Source organism: Xiphophorus maculatus, chromosome 2 (genome assembly GCF_002775205.1).
Source record: "Xiphophorus maculatus strain JP 163 A chromosome 2, X_maculatus-5.0-male, whole genome shotgun sequence".
NCBI classification, from domain to species: Eukaryota; Metazoa; Chordata; class Actinopteri; order Cyprinodontiformes; family Poeciliidae; genus Xiphophorus; species Xiphophorus maculatus.
The window spans coordinates 9978226-9998779 of record NC_036444.1 but is presented as its reverse complement, the minus strand read 5'-3'; the positions used below and the strand labels follow the sequence as shown (position 1 = coordinate 9998779).

General features: G+C 39.1%; 2 protein-coding genes across 2 annotated transcripts in view; one reads left to right on the top strand and one right to left on the bottom strand.

Annotated features, from left to right (window-relative positions):
- The first annotated feature begins 1353 nt into the window (after positions 1–1353).
- znf710 (zinc finger protein 710) lies at positions 1354–8346 on the top strand. The gene is made up of 5 exons (XM_014475747.2): positions 1354–1398; positions 3172–4671; positions 5157–5348; positions 5428–5602; positions 5991–8346. The coding sequence occupies exons 1-5, from the start codon at positions 1354–1356 to the stop codon at positions 6182–6184; spliced, it is 2106 nt and encodes a 701-aa protein (XP_014331233.1). The 3' UTR covers positions 6185–8346.
- Positions 8347–8393: 47 nt separating this feature from the next.
- LOC102226896 (isocitrate dehydrogenase [NADP], mitochondrial) overlaps positions 8394–20554 on the bottom strand; it is a 14229-nt gene continuing 2068 nt past the window's right edge. The window contains exons 2-11 of the mRNA XM_005798215.2: positions 16744–16835; positions 16273–16438; positions 15899–16059; positions 15139–15282; positions 13872–14008; positions 13641–13792; positions 13446–13558; positions 12471–12568; positions 12266–12358; positions 8394–8789 (exon numbers count right to left, since the gene is read on the bottom strand). Coding sequence (XP_005798272.1) covers positions 8705–8789; positions 12266–12358; positions 12471–12568; positions 13446–13558; positions 13641–13792; positions 13872–14008; positions 15139–15282; positions 15899–16059; positions 16273–16438; positions 16744–16835 — 1241 coding nt within the window. The 3' untranslated portion in view covers positions 8394–8704. The remainder of the gene's footprint in view (positions 8790–12265; positions 12359–12470; positions 12569–13445; positions 13559–13640; positions 13793–13871; positions 14009–15138; positions 15283–15898; positions 16060–16272; positions 16439–16743; positions 16836–20554) is intronic.

Genomic DNA, 20554 nt, shown 5'->3' with positions numbered 1-20554 from the left:
ATAGTTAATGCCTTCTCTTTGCTGTTTTTTCCTTTTTCCTCACTCCCTCTGTCTCTCTCTATCTCCTTTTCCTCTCTCCATTCCCTTTGCTCCCACCCCACCACCTCCACCTTCACTCCTCCTTCTCTTCTTTTCTTTTCTCTTGCTGATGGACTCCTCTTTTTTTATTTTCACACTCCACCATCCCCCTATTTTCTTTTTTTGCTCCTGTTTTCCTCCACACACCCTGCTCCTCTCATTTCACCGCATTTTCTTTCAACTCACTATCTGTCTTTCCATCCCCACCTCTTCCCCCATCCCATGCACCCCCCCTTCCTTTCTTCCCTGTCTTTTATTCTTTCTCTTTCTTTCGCCACATCCTTTCTTATACCCCAGCCTTCCCCTTCCTCCTCCTCCAACAGTTCTTCTTTACCTTCTTCCTCCTTTTTTGCAGCATTCTCTTTTTCCCTCCCCCACACCAGTTCTCTTTCCTCTCTCCCTTTTTCTTTCTGCCCCCCCTTGCTTCCTCCACTCAGCTTCACTCCCCCTCCTTCTGCTTCTTTCTTCCTTATTCTTTCTCCCCCATGTCTGTCTCCCTCCCTCCCTCTTTCCTAACTGCTTTACTCTCCTCTCTTTCTCCTACTCTTCTTTTGTCACTCTTTTTTCTCCCTCCTTCTGAATTTCTCAGACAGTATACTTTATTCTTAATTAGTTTGGATGAAGAACTCATCGCTCTCTATGAAAAAGTAAAAAAATATAAGCTTTTCTCAGACATTATCTGTCTGTTTTGTCACTGACAGACGCACCTCCACCCATAGCGTCTCTGAATGTTTGAGAAAGTCCGTGGCGCCTCTATGAATGAGAGGATCTAAATCACACACACACTTAATTATATATATATATATATATATATATATATATATATATATATATATATATATATATATATATATATATATATATAAATGTGTATGTCTTAGTGTGTGCTACTGTTAAAAAGAGGGAAATGCAAAGTATCAAGTGTGATCAAGACAAGATAGTAGTAGCTGAAGAGAAATGTGTGTTGAAGGGTCATGTTGAATTGTACGTAGTGAGAAAGGGAGATAAGATGTGTGTGTTTATGAGAGAAAAGAAGAGAAAAGTGAGATGGGAAGGAGAGGGTGGGAGGAAGAGAAAGAAATGGGGTGATGCTGTGCATGTGCGTGTGTGTGTTGGGGTGAGGGCTGTTGGAGGGTGGTGGGGTGCGAGGGGGGGCAGGCACAGTCAGTTCTGATAACAGCAACAGTAGGAGGAGGATGAGCCGTGGGACCGCCCCACTCTCCCGCAGATATAAATAGGAGGTGGATTTTTTACTCTACTCATTTCTCCTGAAGGATGAGATCCCTGAAACACCTCAAACATCACTCCAGGAGCAATGTGGTGAGTTTGGGACCCGAATATCTTGAGGGAGATGTAAGGGTTGTGTTAGAGAGGGGGCTGAGGGTTGTTGGGGACTTGTTTTTAGCACTTTGTCAATGAGGTGTTTGCCATAGTCCTGTCCGCGCTCTTACCCAGGAGTTATAGGAAGGAAGAGAGAATGTACTTTTCACGTGTGCCATGAGTGCTGTGGCATATGGACATGTTTTCTGAAAGAGCGCTTTCTGTTTCCATTCTAATTGTTTGTCTTTAGGTGTCTTTCAGTCTTGCAACTTTAAATGTGAAAGTGCGCCACTCTCGCAATAATTACCCTACCTTCCCTGTCTACTTGTCATTTGTCTTCTTCTCTTTCATTTTGTCAGCCTTTCATTTTGCTGTGCTTTTTCTTCTCTCTACAGCCCTACCTCCCTTCCTCCTTCACCTCTTTCTCTCTTACTCACTCTGTCTTTCTGTCTCTCTTCGGCTGCCCCCCTCACCACCACCACCCCTCCATACACTCACACCCCCCTTCTCCTTTTCCTTTCTCTCTTCACTCCTCTCACACGCTCACTCAATCTCTCGTTCCCCTTCCCTCCCTCCCCTCCCCTCTTTTCTTTATCTTTCAGCCCCTCCATCTCATTTCTCTCTCTGTCTCCCTCCCTCCACTCCTCCCCCGCCCACAGCTCTTTCTCCTTCTCTTCATACCTCCCTCCCTCTTTTCTCTTTCTCTCTCACTCACACACGCTTTCAAATACACACCCAGTCTCTTTCTTTTTCTTTCCTCACAAACACAGTCTGTCTCTGTCTGACTACTTTAAAAGCAGTAATTATAAATGACATGGTTATCAGGGCATCCAGGTCTACTCCCCTCACCCATGCACACACGCACACACACACACACACCTACACACACCTTTATTCCTGTTCTTTATCTCTTCTTTTTTTCTGCCTTTTCTCTGTCTACTCTTTTCTTTTCTCAGAATTGTGTCAGGAAAAGGAAGCAGCTTTTTCTTACATGGCACATTGAAAGCTGCAGAGTGCTACCTGAAAATAAACTACAGGGTCAGAACTTCTCAGAGTAATGTTTCAGCCAGTCTGATCCATGCTGATATTTAATTTAAATCATGTCTTCTTATACAACAGAGGGCCAGTTTCTTCAGAATGTGAGCATAAGGGTCTGAAACACTTAAAGATTATACAATTGAGTTTTCTGCATCAGTCTGGAATATAGAGCAAGTTCAAAGCCCAGTTGAATGTTGGAGCTTTGAACTTATGAGACCGCCTGCCAGCATATATCATCTTGTTAAAGAGGTTCAAGTTTGAAGGCATTATGAAGTTGGCCACAGTGCTCAGAGAATCAATGAGATGGTTTGCTCCAGTGATGGGCCGACTGTGGTCAAGCCAGGGCGTCCCAGGACCCCACAGGAAGTGCCGAGGACAGTCCACGGAAGTCAGCTTCCTGACCAGGACCTGCATCCCTTGTTGTGTTCTTTATTATTCTAAAACCTGTCAAGGAAGGAAGCTGAGCACAAACACAGATCTACCTTATCTCCTCGATCTAATGTTCTTTGGATTCTGACCGAAGACACAAAGGCGGCATCTGAACGCAGCTTTCTTATTGTGAAAAATAAGATCTTAATAGATGCAAGCTGAAATCATTTTAGTATTCGGTTACAGTTTTATGAGCCTGAAATATGAGGGTATATTTTGTTCTAATAAAATATTAAGTAGTACCTTAACAGCTGTTTCATCAGTCCAAGTTCCATTATGCCTTATACCATGTGTGTGTGTTTGCAGGAGGAAGAAAGTAGCTGTTTGGTGCGAACTTTTCCAAAGATGACTGAGGCCCACGTGGATGTGGGCACACAAACAGAGCCTGTGGTGGTGTTATCACTTGCTCAAGCTGCTGTTCTTGGACTCATCTCCCAGAATGAAATATTTGGGGCTACCATTGCCCCAAATGGCTTTTACACAGGGGAGCCAAAAGAGTGTCCTCCTCCTCCTCCTCCTGAGTCAGTGGAGTATGAGTATGCTGACCAGCTGATAGGTGCTAACGGGGACTACCTGCCAGAGCCTGCTGGTGAGCAGGAGCCCCAGCCGCACTGCAGCGAGAGAAGACGCCCTGGTCCCCGTGGGAGGACCAAGAGGCCGAGAAGCAATGGGGAGATAGAATCTCCTCAGCACAAAGACGTTGCTCCACAGGCTCAGGTTAAAGGGGAAAGACTTGATTTTGACACACCTCCTTCCTGCATTCACATGAATAACAGACACACGTCCAGCAAATTAGAGGATTCAACCACCCATCATGCCTCCTTGAAAAAGGAACAGACCTGTGGAAACTGTTCGTCATGTATGAGAGTTACGCCCATCCCACAGTCAGACGAACAGACAGACCTGGAGCATGAAGACACTTCTGTTAGGGAGAAAGAGAGGAAGGAAGAAGAGTTAGTGGTAGCGGAAGAAGAGGAAGAGGCACTGAATCTAAAGACAACTGGAGAGAATAGCAGTTCTCTGGAGAATCGTTATTATGATTCCAATGAGGTGGCCTATGAGTCTGCTGACATGCCGATGCAAGGAGAATATGAGGAGAATGGCCAAGCACAGGCCATGCTGTGGTCAGACCCAGAGGGGCTCGCCAGACGAATGCAGATTGACAGACTGGACATAAATGTACAGATTGATGAGTCTTACTGTGTTGATGTAGGAGAAGGTCTGAAACGCTGGAAATGTCGTATGTGTGAGAAGTCCTACACGTCTAAATATAATCTTGTCACTCATATCCTGGGTCACAATGGAATTAAGCCTCATGAGTGTCTGCACTGCGGGAAGCTTTTCAAACAACCGAGCCACCTTCAGACTCACCTGCTCACTCATCAGGGGACCCGACCCCACAAATGCACAGTGTGTGAAAAAGCATTCACACAGACTAGTCACCTGAAGAGGCACATGCTGCAGCACACAGATGTTAAGCCTTACAGCTGCCGCTTCTGCGGCCGTGGCTTTGCCTACCCCAGTGAGCTGAGAACCCATGAGAACAAACACGAAAACGGTCAGTGCCATGTCTGTACCCAATGTGGGCTTGAATTTCCAACCTACGCCCACCTGAAACGTCACTTAACCAGCCATCAGGGTCCGACTACGTACCAGTGTACAGAATGCAACAAATCTTTTGCATATCGGAGCCAGCTGCAGAACCACTTGATGAAGCATCAGAACGTTCGACCCTATGTTTGTCCAGAATGTGGGATGGAGTTTGTGCAGATCCACCACCTTCGACAGCATGCCCTCACCCACAAGGTACTGGATGTTTCTTTTTTCTACCAGTTAATTGGCTAGCCTCGTTCTACTTTATGTAACTAATTCCTTATTTGAAACAAGATTACAAACACTAAAACATATTTTGGATAAAAGTGTTTAAAGTGTTTAACTTTTTCCTGTCAGTCTTTGATGCATTAACATAGATGTAAAATTGCGCCAACTGTCATTCTTATATCACTGGCTATTCTCTAAAACCAGTTGCTTTGAAAGCATAGTCTTCAAAGGCCTTGAGTTTTTGTGTGCTCAACCCCACCCCCAACAAGTGTTTTGTTTCATTTGCAAAGCTTCTTCTCTTCCTGTTTGATGATTCACAAAGTCTCTCTTGTAGTATATATGATGTATTCTTTATTTTTAATGGTAGATATCTTTTGTTTATGACAAACATTGCCAAGAATTTTTATAACCCTCACATATTTAGATAATTTCTTCCAATTTAGACTTGACCACTTTGTGTTTCCTTCCAGGGCATGAAAGAATTCAAGTGTGACGTGTGTGCCAGAGAGTTCACTCTGTCAGCCAACCTGAAGAGACACATGCTCATCCATGCCAGTGTGAGACCCTTCCAGTGCCACATCTGTTTTAAGACCTTTGTCCAGAAGCAAACCCTCAAAACACACATGATTGTCCACCTCCCTGTCAAACCCTTCAAATGCAAGGTTGGTATACCAAGGGAGTATAAATATCACGTTGAACCAAACTGATGAAGATTACTGATTCTTCACCCTCCTCCCCCAGGTCTGTGGGAAGTCATTCAACAGAATGTACAATCTGCTTGGCCACATGCACCTCCACGCTGGCAGCAAGCCCTTCAAGTGCCCTTACTGCACCAGCAAGTTCAACCTGAAGGGCAACCTGAGTCGACACATGAAAGTTAAGCACGGCATTATGGACACCACAATAGATGGACATGGTGAGTGGCTTTTGCTCTTGTCCTAATTAGACCTCTTTGGAGCAAATGAAGTTAATGAATTTGTTCATAGGGTTTACCAATAGCACTTCTCCAAGTGGGACTGCTCCGAGGGCTTAATGTCACACAATTGTCACTCAGTCTGTCCCTAATGGACTGTACAGTAACATAGTGGCCAAGCATTTTGATGTTTCTGTCACTATCTCCCCATGTGTTTAGTAAATATAGCAGTGCCTGGTTTAGACATGCCGGTCTCTATCAGTAAAGACTGATGCGGAGGACGGGCAATCTGCTGGATGTCCTCAATGTGGCCATGTGTCTTTAGGAAGAGATCTATGCATGTGTGCAACCATGTCTTTTATTGAATGCAGCATTCCCCTTCCTTTGTCAGAACCCCCCCAGGAGACGGAAGGCCAAGAGGAGTATGAAGACGAGAGCTTTGAATTCAGTGAGCGAGAAAACCGCGCCAACAACAACAACACACCCGATGTGGCCAAACTATCTCAAATGGAGTACTACAACAACTATGGAAAGAGTGCAGGGCGCTTTAGTGCATCAGGGACAGTACCAAGTACCCCAAACTGAACATGTGCGTTACTGAACATGTGCGTGAACTCATTTAACTTAGGTTTGTTTATTTTGTTTAATTGCTATTAAAGACAAAATGGTTAAGTTCCTCCCTAAAGGGATAGCTTGTGTTTTTTAATTGAGGTTCTTTGAAATTATCAGCAATAGTTTCATTACCTGTAATTCAAATGTATCATTGAGTTTGTAGAAGAATAAGGAAACTATCAAAGCAATTGACAACTAATAGCTGGCAACATACTTGCTGATTGAATATTTCAGATGATTCTTAGCAACTTTAAACCTAAAATTCGTCCACTGAGGTACAGATGTATATATGTAAAACATCTACACTTTTACAAGACTGTTGTTAAAGCCAGTAACTTAAATGTTCCTGTGCACAGGATCCAGGCAGCTTTTCGATGCCCATGAGGCAGATCAGGTGGATGACACAGAATCAAAGTAACTGAGTGTAGTAGAACACAAGTTGCTCAACTGAGAAAACAAAGACAAACTTAACAACAACCACCTTGAGAAAGTTTAGAAAGTTGATATCTGCTAATATAGTGCTCTATCCCCTTGGATGAAATTATCTTCAGTTAAAGTTGTATTAAAGTGCTGCAATTACCAGTAGCTAAAAATAGTTAAGTCTCCAATCCCACTGAGGTTTTCTTTACTTTACTACAAAGTCATTACAATATATACTGCTCAAAAAAATAAAGGGAACACTTTAAGTGTTAAACACCTGTTTAAGTGTTCCCTTTATTTTTTTGAGCAGTGTAGATGAGACCTATGTGCTACAGGTAGGGAAACCATTGCAGATAATGTGAACAAACCTAACTTTAAAAAATCCCAACAATCCTTTTGGGAATATGAGGAAGCCCAGCAAACTGCACATCAATATGCACTGGAATCACTCAAAATCTGCAAAATGTGAAAAACTGATTATTAAAGGTTATACGAAAAAAGCAGCATAGAAGTATTTAAGTGAAAAATGCTACAAGATCATAACCTGAGCCCTAAAATAAAGCACATTTTTAGCAAGAGGAAATGCATGTTACATTGCACTTAGACAATCCCAGAGTCTCTCCAGGTGCTGGGGTTTCACCAGTGTGAGCTGTGAATGAAGGGAACAGGTGCTCTTTCACCTACCAAAGCTTATCAAAAGGTTAATGATTCTCTTTGATTTATACTGTGATTTAAAAAAAAGGAAAAACTGTAAGAAAAAAAATGTTCTGTGCTTTACTGCATTTTATTGTACAGCGTATCAGTCCTGCTGTATGTTGACTGGTGCATCAAACTAGAGGACCACTGTCTACTTTTTACATTAACAACCATCCTCGTGTATTGATCTCTAGTCTATGAATGTAACTGTTTCTGTGGAATGTTATAAAGCAAATTCAAATGTTCTTTTTAATGCTTGCACCCCTTTACCAAAGAATTTGACAAATCTTGCAGCTATGGGTGAGTTATTTTTTTTAACCTAGCTGTTGTGTTGAACTGGGACATTGAATTCCCCAGACTTCATGAAATTACATCCAGGTTTATCCTCCTACCCTTCTATAGATCGCTTCAAAAGATTACAACGGAGATCAGGCTGTAGTGCAGCTTTCAACAAATCTTACCTTTCCCCCACCCTTACTTCTAAGTTTCTGAAGGAAGCACTGCAAAGTGTATTTAAAAAACAATGCAACCCACATCCATACTTTAACTTTTCTCCTTTTAAATTGGTGAATCTCAAACTGAATTGTCCCCAAAAAAAAAGAAAAAACTTGGACAGAAATATTAAGTGCCCCAGTGTGTCTGCGAGAGCACACCATCCATCTTGCTGCGTACTGCTCTCAAGTGATGAACGACAGCCTCCATACGTGCGACAGGGCCGTGGACCTTGCGGAAAATGATGCGGAAATGCTCAATATATTCAGTTTTCCACTGCTCAGCTTTTTCACACTTTTCAAAATGTTGATATAATGCATAAAAAAATAAAAATTCCTCATTTTTGGGAGTTTTTTTAGCTTCGATGTTCACTGCGTCAATATTTTAGCAAGAATATGAAAATGGGAAGAAGCTCATCCTGAAAGGCTTTCTGTATTAAACTCTAGTGTGAAGATGATATGAATAGAGTTGTATGAACAATGTTGTGTACCAGGCAGAATTGTCAAATAATAAATTTATTTACCATATTTTTGCTGAGTTTTTAATTAATAAATGCCCAGACAAAAGGCTAAACATCGGTCAAACAAGATTTATTGGCAAGCATGTCCGTCAGTCTTCGTTCTTGCTCAAGGCATAACACAGCACGGAATACAGTACACATTACAAAAATAAAACTTGCACGTAATGGGTCAGGTGTTTATGGGGCCATCAGATGGAAGGACGACTCAGTCATTTAATTTCCTATAATAACTAGTAAATCCTACAGTGTATGCTCTTTCGGGTGAAAAGCAAGTGGATTTGTTGACCTTTCAAGTTAAAAATGAGGTACAAAAACATAAGAGTGACATTGCCACCTCCTGGTTCTTATTGCCAGTTTCAAGTCTTTCACTTGCCGAGGGCTGTATCCAGATTTTTCTTGATGGCGTCGAGGAAGTCTGTAGTATTCACATAGTGCTCATTCAGCTTCACACTGAAAATTAAGCAGAAAGGAAGGAAAAATCAACCAATAACATCCAATATCTACATTAATTGTACAAAATTGTATTAAAATCTGCTTAAACCTGTGCATGGATGAATAGTTTCACAAAAGTGTGCAGTTTCCCCCCCGCCCTCATACATGTTTTCAAAAACTAAAATGAAAAACTTGTAGACTAGCTACAATGCATATATATATTACTGATTAAACACAGATGGGCATTAATAAGTATTCACATACTCCTACTCATTTTCAAATAAGGAAAGGTTGAGTGTAACTTTTGCTCTTATTAGTTTTCTAATATCATATAATCTCAGTTATGGATCTTCACTGATAAGTTTTATGAAAGAACCACCCTGAGAAATTATTTAAGTCTTGATTGCTGATCAGTAGAGATTGGAAAGTGAAAGTCCAATATTATCTCTAATCAGTGAACATGCCATGCAAAACCACTACCAGGTTTGGGTGAAAACACTTCTTTGTTGATGTTGTTAGTGATCAAAAAGACTCATGGCTGGCCATTTTATCAGTGACGCGTTTCCAAATGAAGTTAGCAGTACCACAAAATGCAGAGGAAGCTTCTAGAAAGAAAAATATTTTCTATAGATGTACATCGGATACTAATGCAGAGTGCCACAAAAGGCATTTGGACCTCGGAAGAGAGCTGGGAACTTAATGTATTGCAGCAATTTTTCTCCATTTATCTTTTTGGAGAGTTTAAAACGATTTACAACGGAACAGGCTGGGTTAGAAAACGTTAGCCTCCTGACAATCTCTCGTTCAATGTAAGGGTCTGCTACTTCTGCAGGGAATACAAACAGAGACTGATTTAGTAATGCTAACCACAAACTGCTAATATAAACAGCTAAAGGAAGTTTGATATGTTAAGTTTATAATCATCTTGTCGGAATTTTGAAATATAACTGAAAGTGTAAAAGGATAGAAATTTATTTTATCTAAAATAAGTTGGACTCAGCTGTGGGTAAACTTGAAACCATTTTGTCAGGAAAAAAGGAATATGAAATACGGCACGCCAACATGTTGAGATTTTTTTTAAATGATTTTGTGCCTTTTATTTCAAAAGATATGCCTGTCCAATAAACTGCTAGTAGTACCTCAGAGTATTTCATTGTAAACATTCAGTGCTGCAGACCGAAACAGCTCAGTAATTATGGGCTCGTATGAAGAATTCATCGTTTTATTTTACCATAAAAAAAGTATTTAGAGGTCAGCTGTTAAATTATTCAAAGTACGGTTTATAATTATTGTGTTTAGTTCTTCAAAATAGGGGATTAGAAATCATCCACAAATATTTCTGACTGGTACATATCTGGTTTCTTTGTTTTATTAATGATGATTTTATTCCCTAACTGTTTTTTTTTTTTTTAGGTTTATTAACATTTACTGCTTATATGTTCATTATTTTTTTTATTCCACCACCGTTTTTAGTGGTGGAATAAAAATCATTATGTTTGGTGGTGAATTAAATGTTTAAAATACAATGCTCATTGAATATGGAGATAAACACATCAATTCAGACAAATGAAGATAACATATCTTGAATATCAGACTACTACACAGTTCCTACACAATTTTCCTGCAAACATTCCATTCCTTTTTGAGCTCAAATTTAAGAAATCTCTGTCCCATTTTCAAGTATAAATATAGGAGTTCAGTACGATTTTATGGCAGGTTCAGCAGTCAGGTTTCAAATATGTAACATACAAAAAAAACAGCCTGAACAAAGGGAAGAAGGGACAGACAGATGGGTCGACACGTGAATGGATGGATGGACAGTTGGGATGATGGGTAGAAAGATAATGAACAGATGGATGGATGACTGGATGGGTAGATGAACAGATGGATTGAAGAATAGATGGATGGATTGTTGGGGGATGGATGGATCTTTAAAACAATGTAACAGGAAATACAAATCTTTTTTCCATACGTTTCCAATTCTAGAAAATACCGAACACTCTGGAGTCCCTTTCATTTTGTTCTCCAACAGTAATTCCTTATCAGAAAAAGATCTTCTAATCACTGCCATAAAAAAAATGAGACATCAACATACTGAAAAAAATAAAATATAATTTCCATCTTCACCTTAAATAAATATTTGCTTTTTAGAATTTATAACAGCTTAGCATTCAGTTTTAGCAATCACAGTCTTTTTATTTAAACAATTATTATCTGGGCCTGGGAGTGGGAAAATATCTATCCAGCTTTTCCTTCGGTCTTTCATGCCTTACATTTAAAACAATATAAATAGAAAAACAATCTTTTAAAGATTGCCATAAAAACTTTCCATATAAGTCCTGTGTTAACTCATTTCTGCCACATTGTGATAAACCTTTGGGAGAAAAAAAAAAAGCTTTACAATTTTATGAAAAGAACACACCACCACATAGGAACAGGATTATGATTTGGGTGGACAGAGTTTTCAGTGGTTTTCCACTGGCTTTCCACTGGTAGGGGAGTGTCTCATAAAATAATACACTGAAATAAAGACAACTGAGATTTAACCTAATTAGACGAAGAATCAAAAATCCTCAAAGCCAAAATTGATGCCACATCAATTTGTGGACGGTGCCACAAACCTTTACGTAACCTTGTCATAAACTAAAATACAACTGTGCTTATTGTTTTATCTTCACTTTTTTGATTTCTGTTTAGTTACAGACCAGGAATGAGCTGGTTAGCAGTAAATAAAAGTCTGTGCCTACTACAGATGTCTGTCCAGAGCAAGCAGAAATCTTGTATCCATAAATGTTAAACTATTGTCTTTTAATTCTTCAGAGTGACTCTGGAATATAGCAACTATAAACAAACGTTTACATTTCTCCTCGCATTTTCAGAAACCTCTGGGAGTAAGATTTCCAAACATGAATAATGTCTAATCACAAAAAGTTGAGGATATTCAGTTTCCGGAAGAAATTTCAAGATGAACCTGAAATTCTCTGCAACTTATTAAGTTTACAGGTGGACTTAAAATGACCTTCTCTACATTTTTTAATTGACATGTCCAACTCTGATGTTTCAGTACTTTTTGCATAACTTGCTCTAACAAGGAACTTGACAACTAAATTCACAATAGGTGTTTGATCCATGAATCGATCAATAAATGGACCTCGAGACTGAATAACTCCAGGAAAGAGACGAGTTTATCAACTCCAGTCTCAAAAAGATAATCGCTGTTCATGCTTTTCCTATTGCCTTACTTTTCTGAGAAGTTACTGGTAAATGTTTCAGTCTCAGTATGCAGATTGTTTCCTGAGTAAATCACCACCAGCTTCTCTATAAATGCCTAAACTACGCAAACCCAATGAAAGTTAAAAGATTCAGAAGATAGTTTTTACATGAACCGCAAGAACAAGAAAACCAAAAAAAGTACAGGTTAAAAGTTTAGAGACATCAGTTGGTCCTGTTTTCCCCCCACAGCAAAATTGGATATAAATGTTAATTAAACTTACTTGGAGAGGCCGTGGATGCAGCCCGCGAGGTCCTTGGTCATGATGCCGCTCTCAACAGTCTCAACACACACTCTCTCCAGAGTCTGAGAAAACCTACAGGGAATAATAATAATAATAATAATAATATAACAAAATACACACACATTTGTAAAATCTCAATTTCACCTTAAGGTTAGGTAGTTTCCAGACATATTACAGCTCTCACTTTATGAGGTCAGGGTTGCCGTCGAGTTTTCCTCGATGCTCCAGGCCTCTTGTCCAGGCAAAAATGCTGGCGATGGGGTTGGTGCTGGTCGGCCTCCCCTGATAACAAAATAATCACGTGGAAATCAGCTATTTCACATCTCAAAAGATCAGAATTTAACTCCATAGTTATTCAAACCAAAAACTCATTCTATATAATTACATAATGCACAGAGAAATACAATCAATTTTTTTTCATGTTTAAAGGTTATCACTCAAAATTAAGTTTCTCTGAGAAGTAGAACATAAAATGAGACCAATAAAAAAAGCGGCTAAGTTGCGGCTTACATGACCATCGGAAAAATAGTTGACTTGACAGTCATGAACCCCCTCCAAGAGGAGGATATGCTACAGAAGGTCACTGCTGAACATCAGATTGCTGTATAACCCTATTCATGGAGAACTGAGTCAAAGGAAATGGTGTAGCAACAAAAATGTGCAGTACCGAGAGTGTTATCTACAGCCTTGACAGGTTGATGTAGTAGTTCATACAAAACGAGGCCTGAGCAAGAACAGAATGTGTATAATATACATTACATTGACATATTTTGCTGTAGCCAGATTTTTCTGTATTAAAAAGTTTTGTGGTTGTGCGTAATATAATTTTCTGTGAAACTGAATTTAGGGTTTTTAGCACCTATAAGCCATATCTATCAAGATAAACTGAAATAAATGCTTGAAATATATTACTCTCTATCTGTAAAAGTTTCTCTTTTTGAATTAATACTTTTTTGTGATAATTTTCCAATTTACCGAGATGCACTCATTTATTTAGGAGGGCATACATGTTGCATTTTATTTTCACCACATGATGGCAGTATAGAGTCACAATGTAAAAGCAGATAATGCAGTTCTGCTGCTCCATTCCCCACACATCTCAGTGGAAATGTTTTCCCAATACAGAGCGGCTGATTGACAAAGACTGATGGCTGCAAACCTTCTGGTGCTCGCGATAGTGTCTGGTCACTGTGCCGTGAGCTGCTTCGGCCTCAATGGTCTTTCCATCAGGGCAGACAAGGACTGATGTCATTAGTCCCAGTGAGCCAAAGCCTGAAAGACAAAGTGAGACCCTTTTTTAGAGCAGCTCTCACATTTTCAAAAAATAAGCAAGTTTTCTTTTCAAATGTCTTACCCTGTGCAAGAATATCAGACTGAACATCTCCATCATAGTTCTTGCAACCCCAAACAAAAGCTCCCGAAGACTTCAGCACTTGGGCAACCATGTCATCAATAAGCCTGTGCTCATACCAGATCTTCAGCTTATCAAACTCTGGTTTGTAATGTCTGTGGGACATAAAAAGAAATATCTGTTTTCCATCCAATGACTTCTAAAGTGCTTTAAAAATAAGTCTTAGACACTCACTTCTCAAAGATATCCTGAAAAATATCTTTAAACCTGCCGTCGTAAGCTTTCAGAATGGTGTTCTTTGTACTCATGTAGAGTGGCCACTTCTTGCCAATGGCATACTGGAAACAGCTGTGTGCAAACCCGGTGATAGACTGGTGAAGAGAGAAAAATAAACAGTTCATGCCTGCTGAAGGTCTTTATCAGCTGTAAAAGGTTTACAACCTTCCCCTTGTTGAGATGAAAGTCATGTGCAATGACCTCTTATGTTGTTAAATCAAACAGACCGAGCTGATGAAGGCAAACAAACCAGTAGCAAAGTGGGCTGAAAGATAGCTGGCCGACTACCAACGCTGTCCAGAAAATTTTACAAATCACCACGTACTGTTTCTTTAAGTTTATTCGTAGTCGTTCTGAACTACACAAACCTAATTCAAATGGTGCATCCATTAAAAGGATATTAAATGTATTTCAGTATATTCATGCAGAGCCCTTTATTTTTTTTATTAAAAAAATATCCGTTTATATTAATAAAGAACAAAGATCTAGTTGTTTTAAAGTGAAATAAAAAAATAGCTGCATGTTGTACAATAAACATATTAAAAGAAATGCAACAGGTCTTCAGGGTAAGAAACTAAGTTTAAGACCAAATTGTTTGAGCTCAGGCATGTAAATCTCCTTGTTGTCATTGTTTCATAATTTTGGTTGACGTGCCAAAGCCGCTGCATTTAAGTTCCCTTTTCTCACAAGGAAACCTAAAATTCAGGACACTTTATCAGTGGTTTGAGTTGTTTTGATAGTTTGACCTCAAGCCTTGTGATTTTGTACAAGCAAAATACTGCTTCATAGTTTATCTCTGATAAGAGGCAGAAAGCATGTCTGCAGCCTGGCCTGCTTTGCAAGCTTTCTTCTGTTTTTAGAATGTGAAAAATAAAAGACTTAAAAACAAAAAACAGATTATTTTTTTATTTTAGTTAATTTAGAAGTTTGTACAGTAATGCTCTTAACATTTCATTTGTATCAGAGTATTACCTCATGTCCAGTTAAAACAAGTTTGTATTGTTTCATGGGCATTCCTCAATGTTCATCAATAAAATAAGATTAGAACATTGATGGTGTATTGTGACCGTAAACACCTGATAGAGTCAGATATAAAACAAAAATCTGTGTTGCCAGGGTAACTTTTAAAAAACCAGTGATCACTCAAAAAACTGCACTGCTTTGACAATGAAAAATACAAAGAATCATGAATCATTTGCTATGTATCTCAATAGTCTTTGCTCACCTCGTCTGTGTTGTACATGCCCATTCCACAACCGCCAGCTGGAAAGTCATAGACCTCCCATTCCTTGTTTGCACTTCCATCAGAAGGTGAGAAGACCATCTTAAATTTGCCAGGCTGGTTCACAACAAAGTCTGTTGCTCTGTACTGTGGAAGAAGACAGAACATTACAATACAACCCTGAATTTGTATGTAGTAAATTTTAGTATTCACATACATTTTCCATTTCCAAACATCATATGCTTGACAATTTTAAAATTTCTAAATTTTTCCTGTTATGTCTATAAATCCATAATGATTCAAATTCAGCAGTGTTTTTTTTTTTTTTAAGTAAATCAGTTTTGTTTTAAAATGTTTCACAATAAGATTTTTCCAATCTGGACTACATTATCCATACTAAATGCAGATTAAAAGCTGACTTTGTTGTCTGTTAACGGTTTATTTTATTTGTAAAAAAAAAATTAAAAAAAACAAGACTGGCTCATTGGTGCATCTCTAGATTCCAAACAAAGTAAAACTACAGAGATGGGAATTGACCGATTGCACCTTTCATCAGCACTGATTATCGTTTTATCTTGCAGAAATGTACTACTTAATATTTTAGATAAGGAACAAAGCCTTAAAACTACTAACTTCTTTTCCTTCCAAATTACATATCCTGACTTTTACATCTTAAATAAAGAATCTCATACTTTTCCATAACTTTCAACAACGTCAAAAACCCTGAAAATGTGTAACGCTGCCAAGCAGAAGCGAGGCTTACTTGATCACCGAAGGCATGTCTGCCAATAGTGATGGGCTGCGTCCAACCCGGAACCAGCCTGGGAATGTTCTGGCAGATGATTGGCTCACGGAACACGGTGCCCCCCAGGATGTTCCTGATGGTTCCATTGGGACTTTTCCACATTTTCTTCAGGCTAAATTCTGCACATAAAAAAAATAACATGGGTGAGAGAAATATTTCAACTAGATGATATTGCACAGTAAATCAACTAAACAGAATCCATTCCTTTCAAATTTTTCCTGATCAATTTGCAGAGAATGTTCTAATATTTATCACCCACAACTGAAAACGTAACGTGAAAGGTTGTGAAAAAATAAACAAGGAAGATTGGGAGTCAAAGATTTGTGAAAGACCTTCCACTCTGGCTTCGTCAGGTGTGATGGTGGCACATTTAACCGCAACGTTGTATTTCTTGGTAGCAAGGGCGGAGTCGATGGTGACCTGGTCATCAGTCTGGTCGCGGTATGGAAGACCCAGATCATAATACTTCAGGTCTACATCAACATTTGTGAGGATGAGCTACAGAACAGGAAAAATAAAAACAATTAACACAAAGAACATCTGGAAACCTCTAATTGTATTACTGTATAGAAGACCATTTGCATTTTTTCCTGAGTAAAACAACTTTAACTGGTATGGTGAACATGACAAGCCAGCTAACTCTCTCACATTCGACTCATGAGCCAACAGCCATCTGTTCTCTCCTCCTCCCCAACATCATGCATAAATAATCCACCACAGAACTATTCCCCAATCAGTCAATCATAGCCTAGACTATCCCGCCTCCGCGTTTACTCCTTCAGAGCTGGATGCCAATTCATCACCTTCTCTTTGATGAACTCCCAGATGATCCTGGTCATCTCATCTCCGTCCATCTCAACCACCGGGTTGGCCACTTTGATGCGTTTGTCGGCATCTGTTGAACACGGGAGAATGGGCGTTTTAGTTCTGTGCCCAAATCAAATGAACATACTAATCAAAATGGACCAAATGAGCATTATATTATAAACCAACAAATAAAATCTCCATAGTATTTATTCAAGGATTTTCCCAGGATCTTAGGAATTAAAGAACCAGAAGTCAGAAATAAATTTTTAAGACATTGTGCCATTTTATTTACTTGTTCACATTCCTCCTGGACCAGCATGACAGAATATCTCTAATCATATCTGTTCTCCGTCAGCTCAGTGTGTGAGAGTCCTGCCAGCAGGACAATTTCAGTGAATCTAAAGTACAGGGGGAGGTGCAAAGGATCAAGTGACTCGGATTTCCCGGTTGAGTTAATGCTCCCCCACCGCCTTTAAAGCCCTCACAGTTTACTGCAAAATAAACATTAAGGTGTCCCGTGGAACCCTTAAAGAAACAGCAGTCTCTTTGGGTCAATCACCAAAATCAATAAAAATGTAAAACAAATAAAATAAAACAAATATATGTGATAAATGTGAGTTTGGTAATACTTTAAACCAACCAAGTATTACAAGTCAAAGAAACATCGTTTCAATTCGGCTTTGGCCCAAACTTAAAACATGACCCGACTCCTGCTGCTTGGTGACTGCGCACCGAAAATATCCTCATAGGATAAACAGCTGCGACCACCGAGTTACACAATAGACTAATGCAGACAAGAAAAAGGAGAAAACCATATAACTGCAGCATAAACTCAACATATAGTTAGTGTTTTGTGCTGGTTAGTCAACTGGATATTGTTTAGGTTCTGTCTCACAGTTTCTGTCTGAAACTGAAAAAATCTTGGGAAAGACAGTTACATGACGACAGAAACTAACGACAATCTTCTCAGCAAATGTGTTATTTTAGAAAATGTGTCACAGCAGAAAACTACAACAAATTAATTTTTTTGGCTATCAAACCAATCTCTTTCAGCAGACTTGGCTCCAAAGGAATTTAGCTATGACTCATTTTCAGGGTGTGTGGGGGGTCAGTAAACAGGTTTTTTATTCAGGTAACCTTTAAAAAGATATAATGTTTAATACAAAATAAAGAATACTGACGTAAACAGTGACATGAATAATGACTACGAGTCACTAGAAAATTCTGAGTAATGATGCTCAGATTAGCATCATTACTGCAAAGTATGTGCAACATCCTTTCTGCACATACTTTGCAGAAATCTATTGAAGTCCATTTCTTTAAATCAGACAATAATGTGTGAGAAAATTAACAGTCTGTAACAGTATGCTGTCTATGCTAGCTATACAGACAAAAACTATTTTTGAGTGTGAACATGAAAATAATTCTGAAATATCTGTAAAAATCCTGTCCTGATACCCGTTTGGTTTCTCCCTGCATAGATATCTTTTTCTCAGCAAGTTGTAATCCCTCCTTACCTGAGAAGACCCTGCATCATCGTCCCTGCTGCTGGCCTCTGGTCTAATGTCTCCTCCCTGACTTTACTCTATTGTGACAATGAAGATTTCTTTTAACAAAGCAATAGTGAGCACAGAAATCAAAGAGGATTTAGTTTATTCCTAGGATTATATCACTAGAAAGGGATGGGTACATAGGTAGAGGTGGGATTAGCCAAAATTTTAACTTAGGTAAAAGTAACTGCACTTCAATGCTTTTACTCAAGTAAAAGCCGGTCTGTTTGGAAAAAAGAGTGCAAATGTTTTTTTGCAGGCTCTGGCTAGTTAGCTGCCATGATTCTAGCACACACAAGCGTGCTACAGGTGTCCCATTGCTAACCCACATAGGTGTAAAACTGACATGTGTACGCTTGTGATGCGTTTAAAAATCAGCTAGGAAAAACAAGTTAAGGCATGCCAACTATAGATTACACACTGCTTTTAAAAAGTGAGGAGGACAGATACGGGAGGACAGGTACCTGTTGCAGTCTGTCCTGGGGGGCCGGATACCTGAATGGGTGGGCCCGGCCCACCCTCTGGCACTGACTTTGAGTGCATCACGCATTAGACAAAGAAAGAAGACCTTTGGAGCTTCACCACTGGCCCTTTGAGATGGATCTTATTTTCTCCACCATGCTTGAATTTAATTAGATAGAATAAAACCTAAGTATCTATTTTCACTAGGTAGAAACACCCCTTGCTTTGATATTTATTGCTTCTGAATCTGAAAGTGCATTTAAAGTGCCACTCTATATCTGCACGTAGTGATATTGAGAATACAGCTCATGATAAAAAGAAATATTAGCAGAATTAAAAACCTTACTAGAGACATAGTAGGATGCTTTTTAATATGCATCACACTTTCTTTTCTTTTTAGCTACTCAAAAGAACAGAAGACCCTCTGTCCCAGTGCATTGTGGGGAAGTCTGCACAACCTGCCGTCTAGGATAGTTTCTAAGCAGTCGACTCTAAATCTGCAAAAGCAGAACGCTGGTCGGCCTGCAGAGCGGGGGGGAGGGAACCAATGAAGTGAGCCGGTTATGCAACTACCGACTCTGAAGGACACGCTGAACCAAAGTCATGTGAGCCCACCTGCAACATCATTTGTACAAGCAGCTTTGCAGCTACGAGCTTGTGCGCAGCAAAAAAAACAAAAAAAAAAAACACACACAAAACAAAATCAGATAAATTAAAAAATATGCATAGATAGTGATAATTAACATTTTATTAAACCAATGCACAAAGTGGGAGATCTTGCATTTTAGTATGTTTAATACAGTAATATGCATATTTTAAAAATCTATTATTGAGGTCATAATTCATTTCTAGTATATAAGTATATAAATACCTTTGTATCTTAAACATCCTTAAATATTTCAGCAATTCAATTGGTTTTATGAGGGCTCGCTTTCAAAGTAATTTTTTTAAATAATGTCACATATGACAGAACTTCAACACAAGTATGTTAGCAAGACCAATAATCCGTCCAAGGTTACAGTACCAGGTTTAAGTATTAAGCAGTCTTAGCCTGAGGCACAAGAAACTTATCACTAATTTTAAAACTTGAGTGTTTAAAGCTGCGTCTTAAGTTCAAGTTGTGCCACACACTTTAAGGACAGGCATTTAAAGATGGGCTCAAACATGCACGACTGTCCATCTGTCCTTCCTGGTTAACTTTCAACACAGATAAGACTGAGCTTTAAAACCCTCTAGTTATAATCCCTATAGTAGGGAGAGCCATCTTACAGCTGACAGGTTAGATGCAGGGAATGGTGCAGCACTAAGGTGAATCTAAGATTTGTTAAAGAACTGCAACTCCAAAACGTGAGAACTCTGAATTTCAACTGAATGGAACATCAGGCCTTATCTTTGCATTGCAGCAAAACCAACAGAAAAAGTTTCTGCTACTTTCAGCTATCTGCCACTGTGTGTTGTGACTAGAAATGGAATGATTACTGGCATCAGTAACAGTGAGATCTTAAAAAGTTGCAGTTTCAAAATCTGTAAAAATTTCTATGCCAATTGAAGGTCATTCTATTAAAAGCTTGGTAGGAGAGCCAGGGTGTCCAGCTGTGTATGAATGAGTAAACACCACAGCGGGAATATACATTTTGTTCATTTTGACATCAAGTTACACAGTGAGAACTTCATGCTGGCCCCTGCAAACCTGTTATTAAAAATACACCAATAAAAACACCGTATTTAACTTTTCAGGTGAATATTGGTTTCAGAAAATGTAAAAAGTGGGAAATAGAAATTCTTTAAAAAAAAT

Excerpts from the sequence above, each read along its gene's own strand:
- znf710 (XM_014475747.2), top strand. The coding sequence starts at position 1,354 with ATGAGATCCCTGAAACACCTCAAACATCACTCCAGGAGCAATGTG. Across the intron at positions 4,672-5,156 it reads AGCATGCCCTCACCCACAAG|GGCATGAAAGAATTCAAGTG; the intron begins GTACTGGATGTT and ends GTTTCCTTCCAG. Across the intron at positions 5,603-5,990 it reads CACCACAATAGATGGACATG|AACCCCCCCAGGAGACGGAA; the intron begins GTGAGTGGCTTT and ends TTCCTTTGTCAG.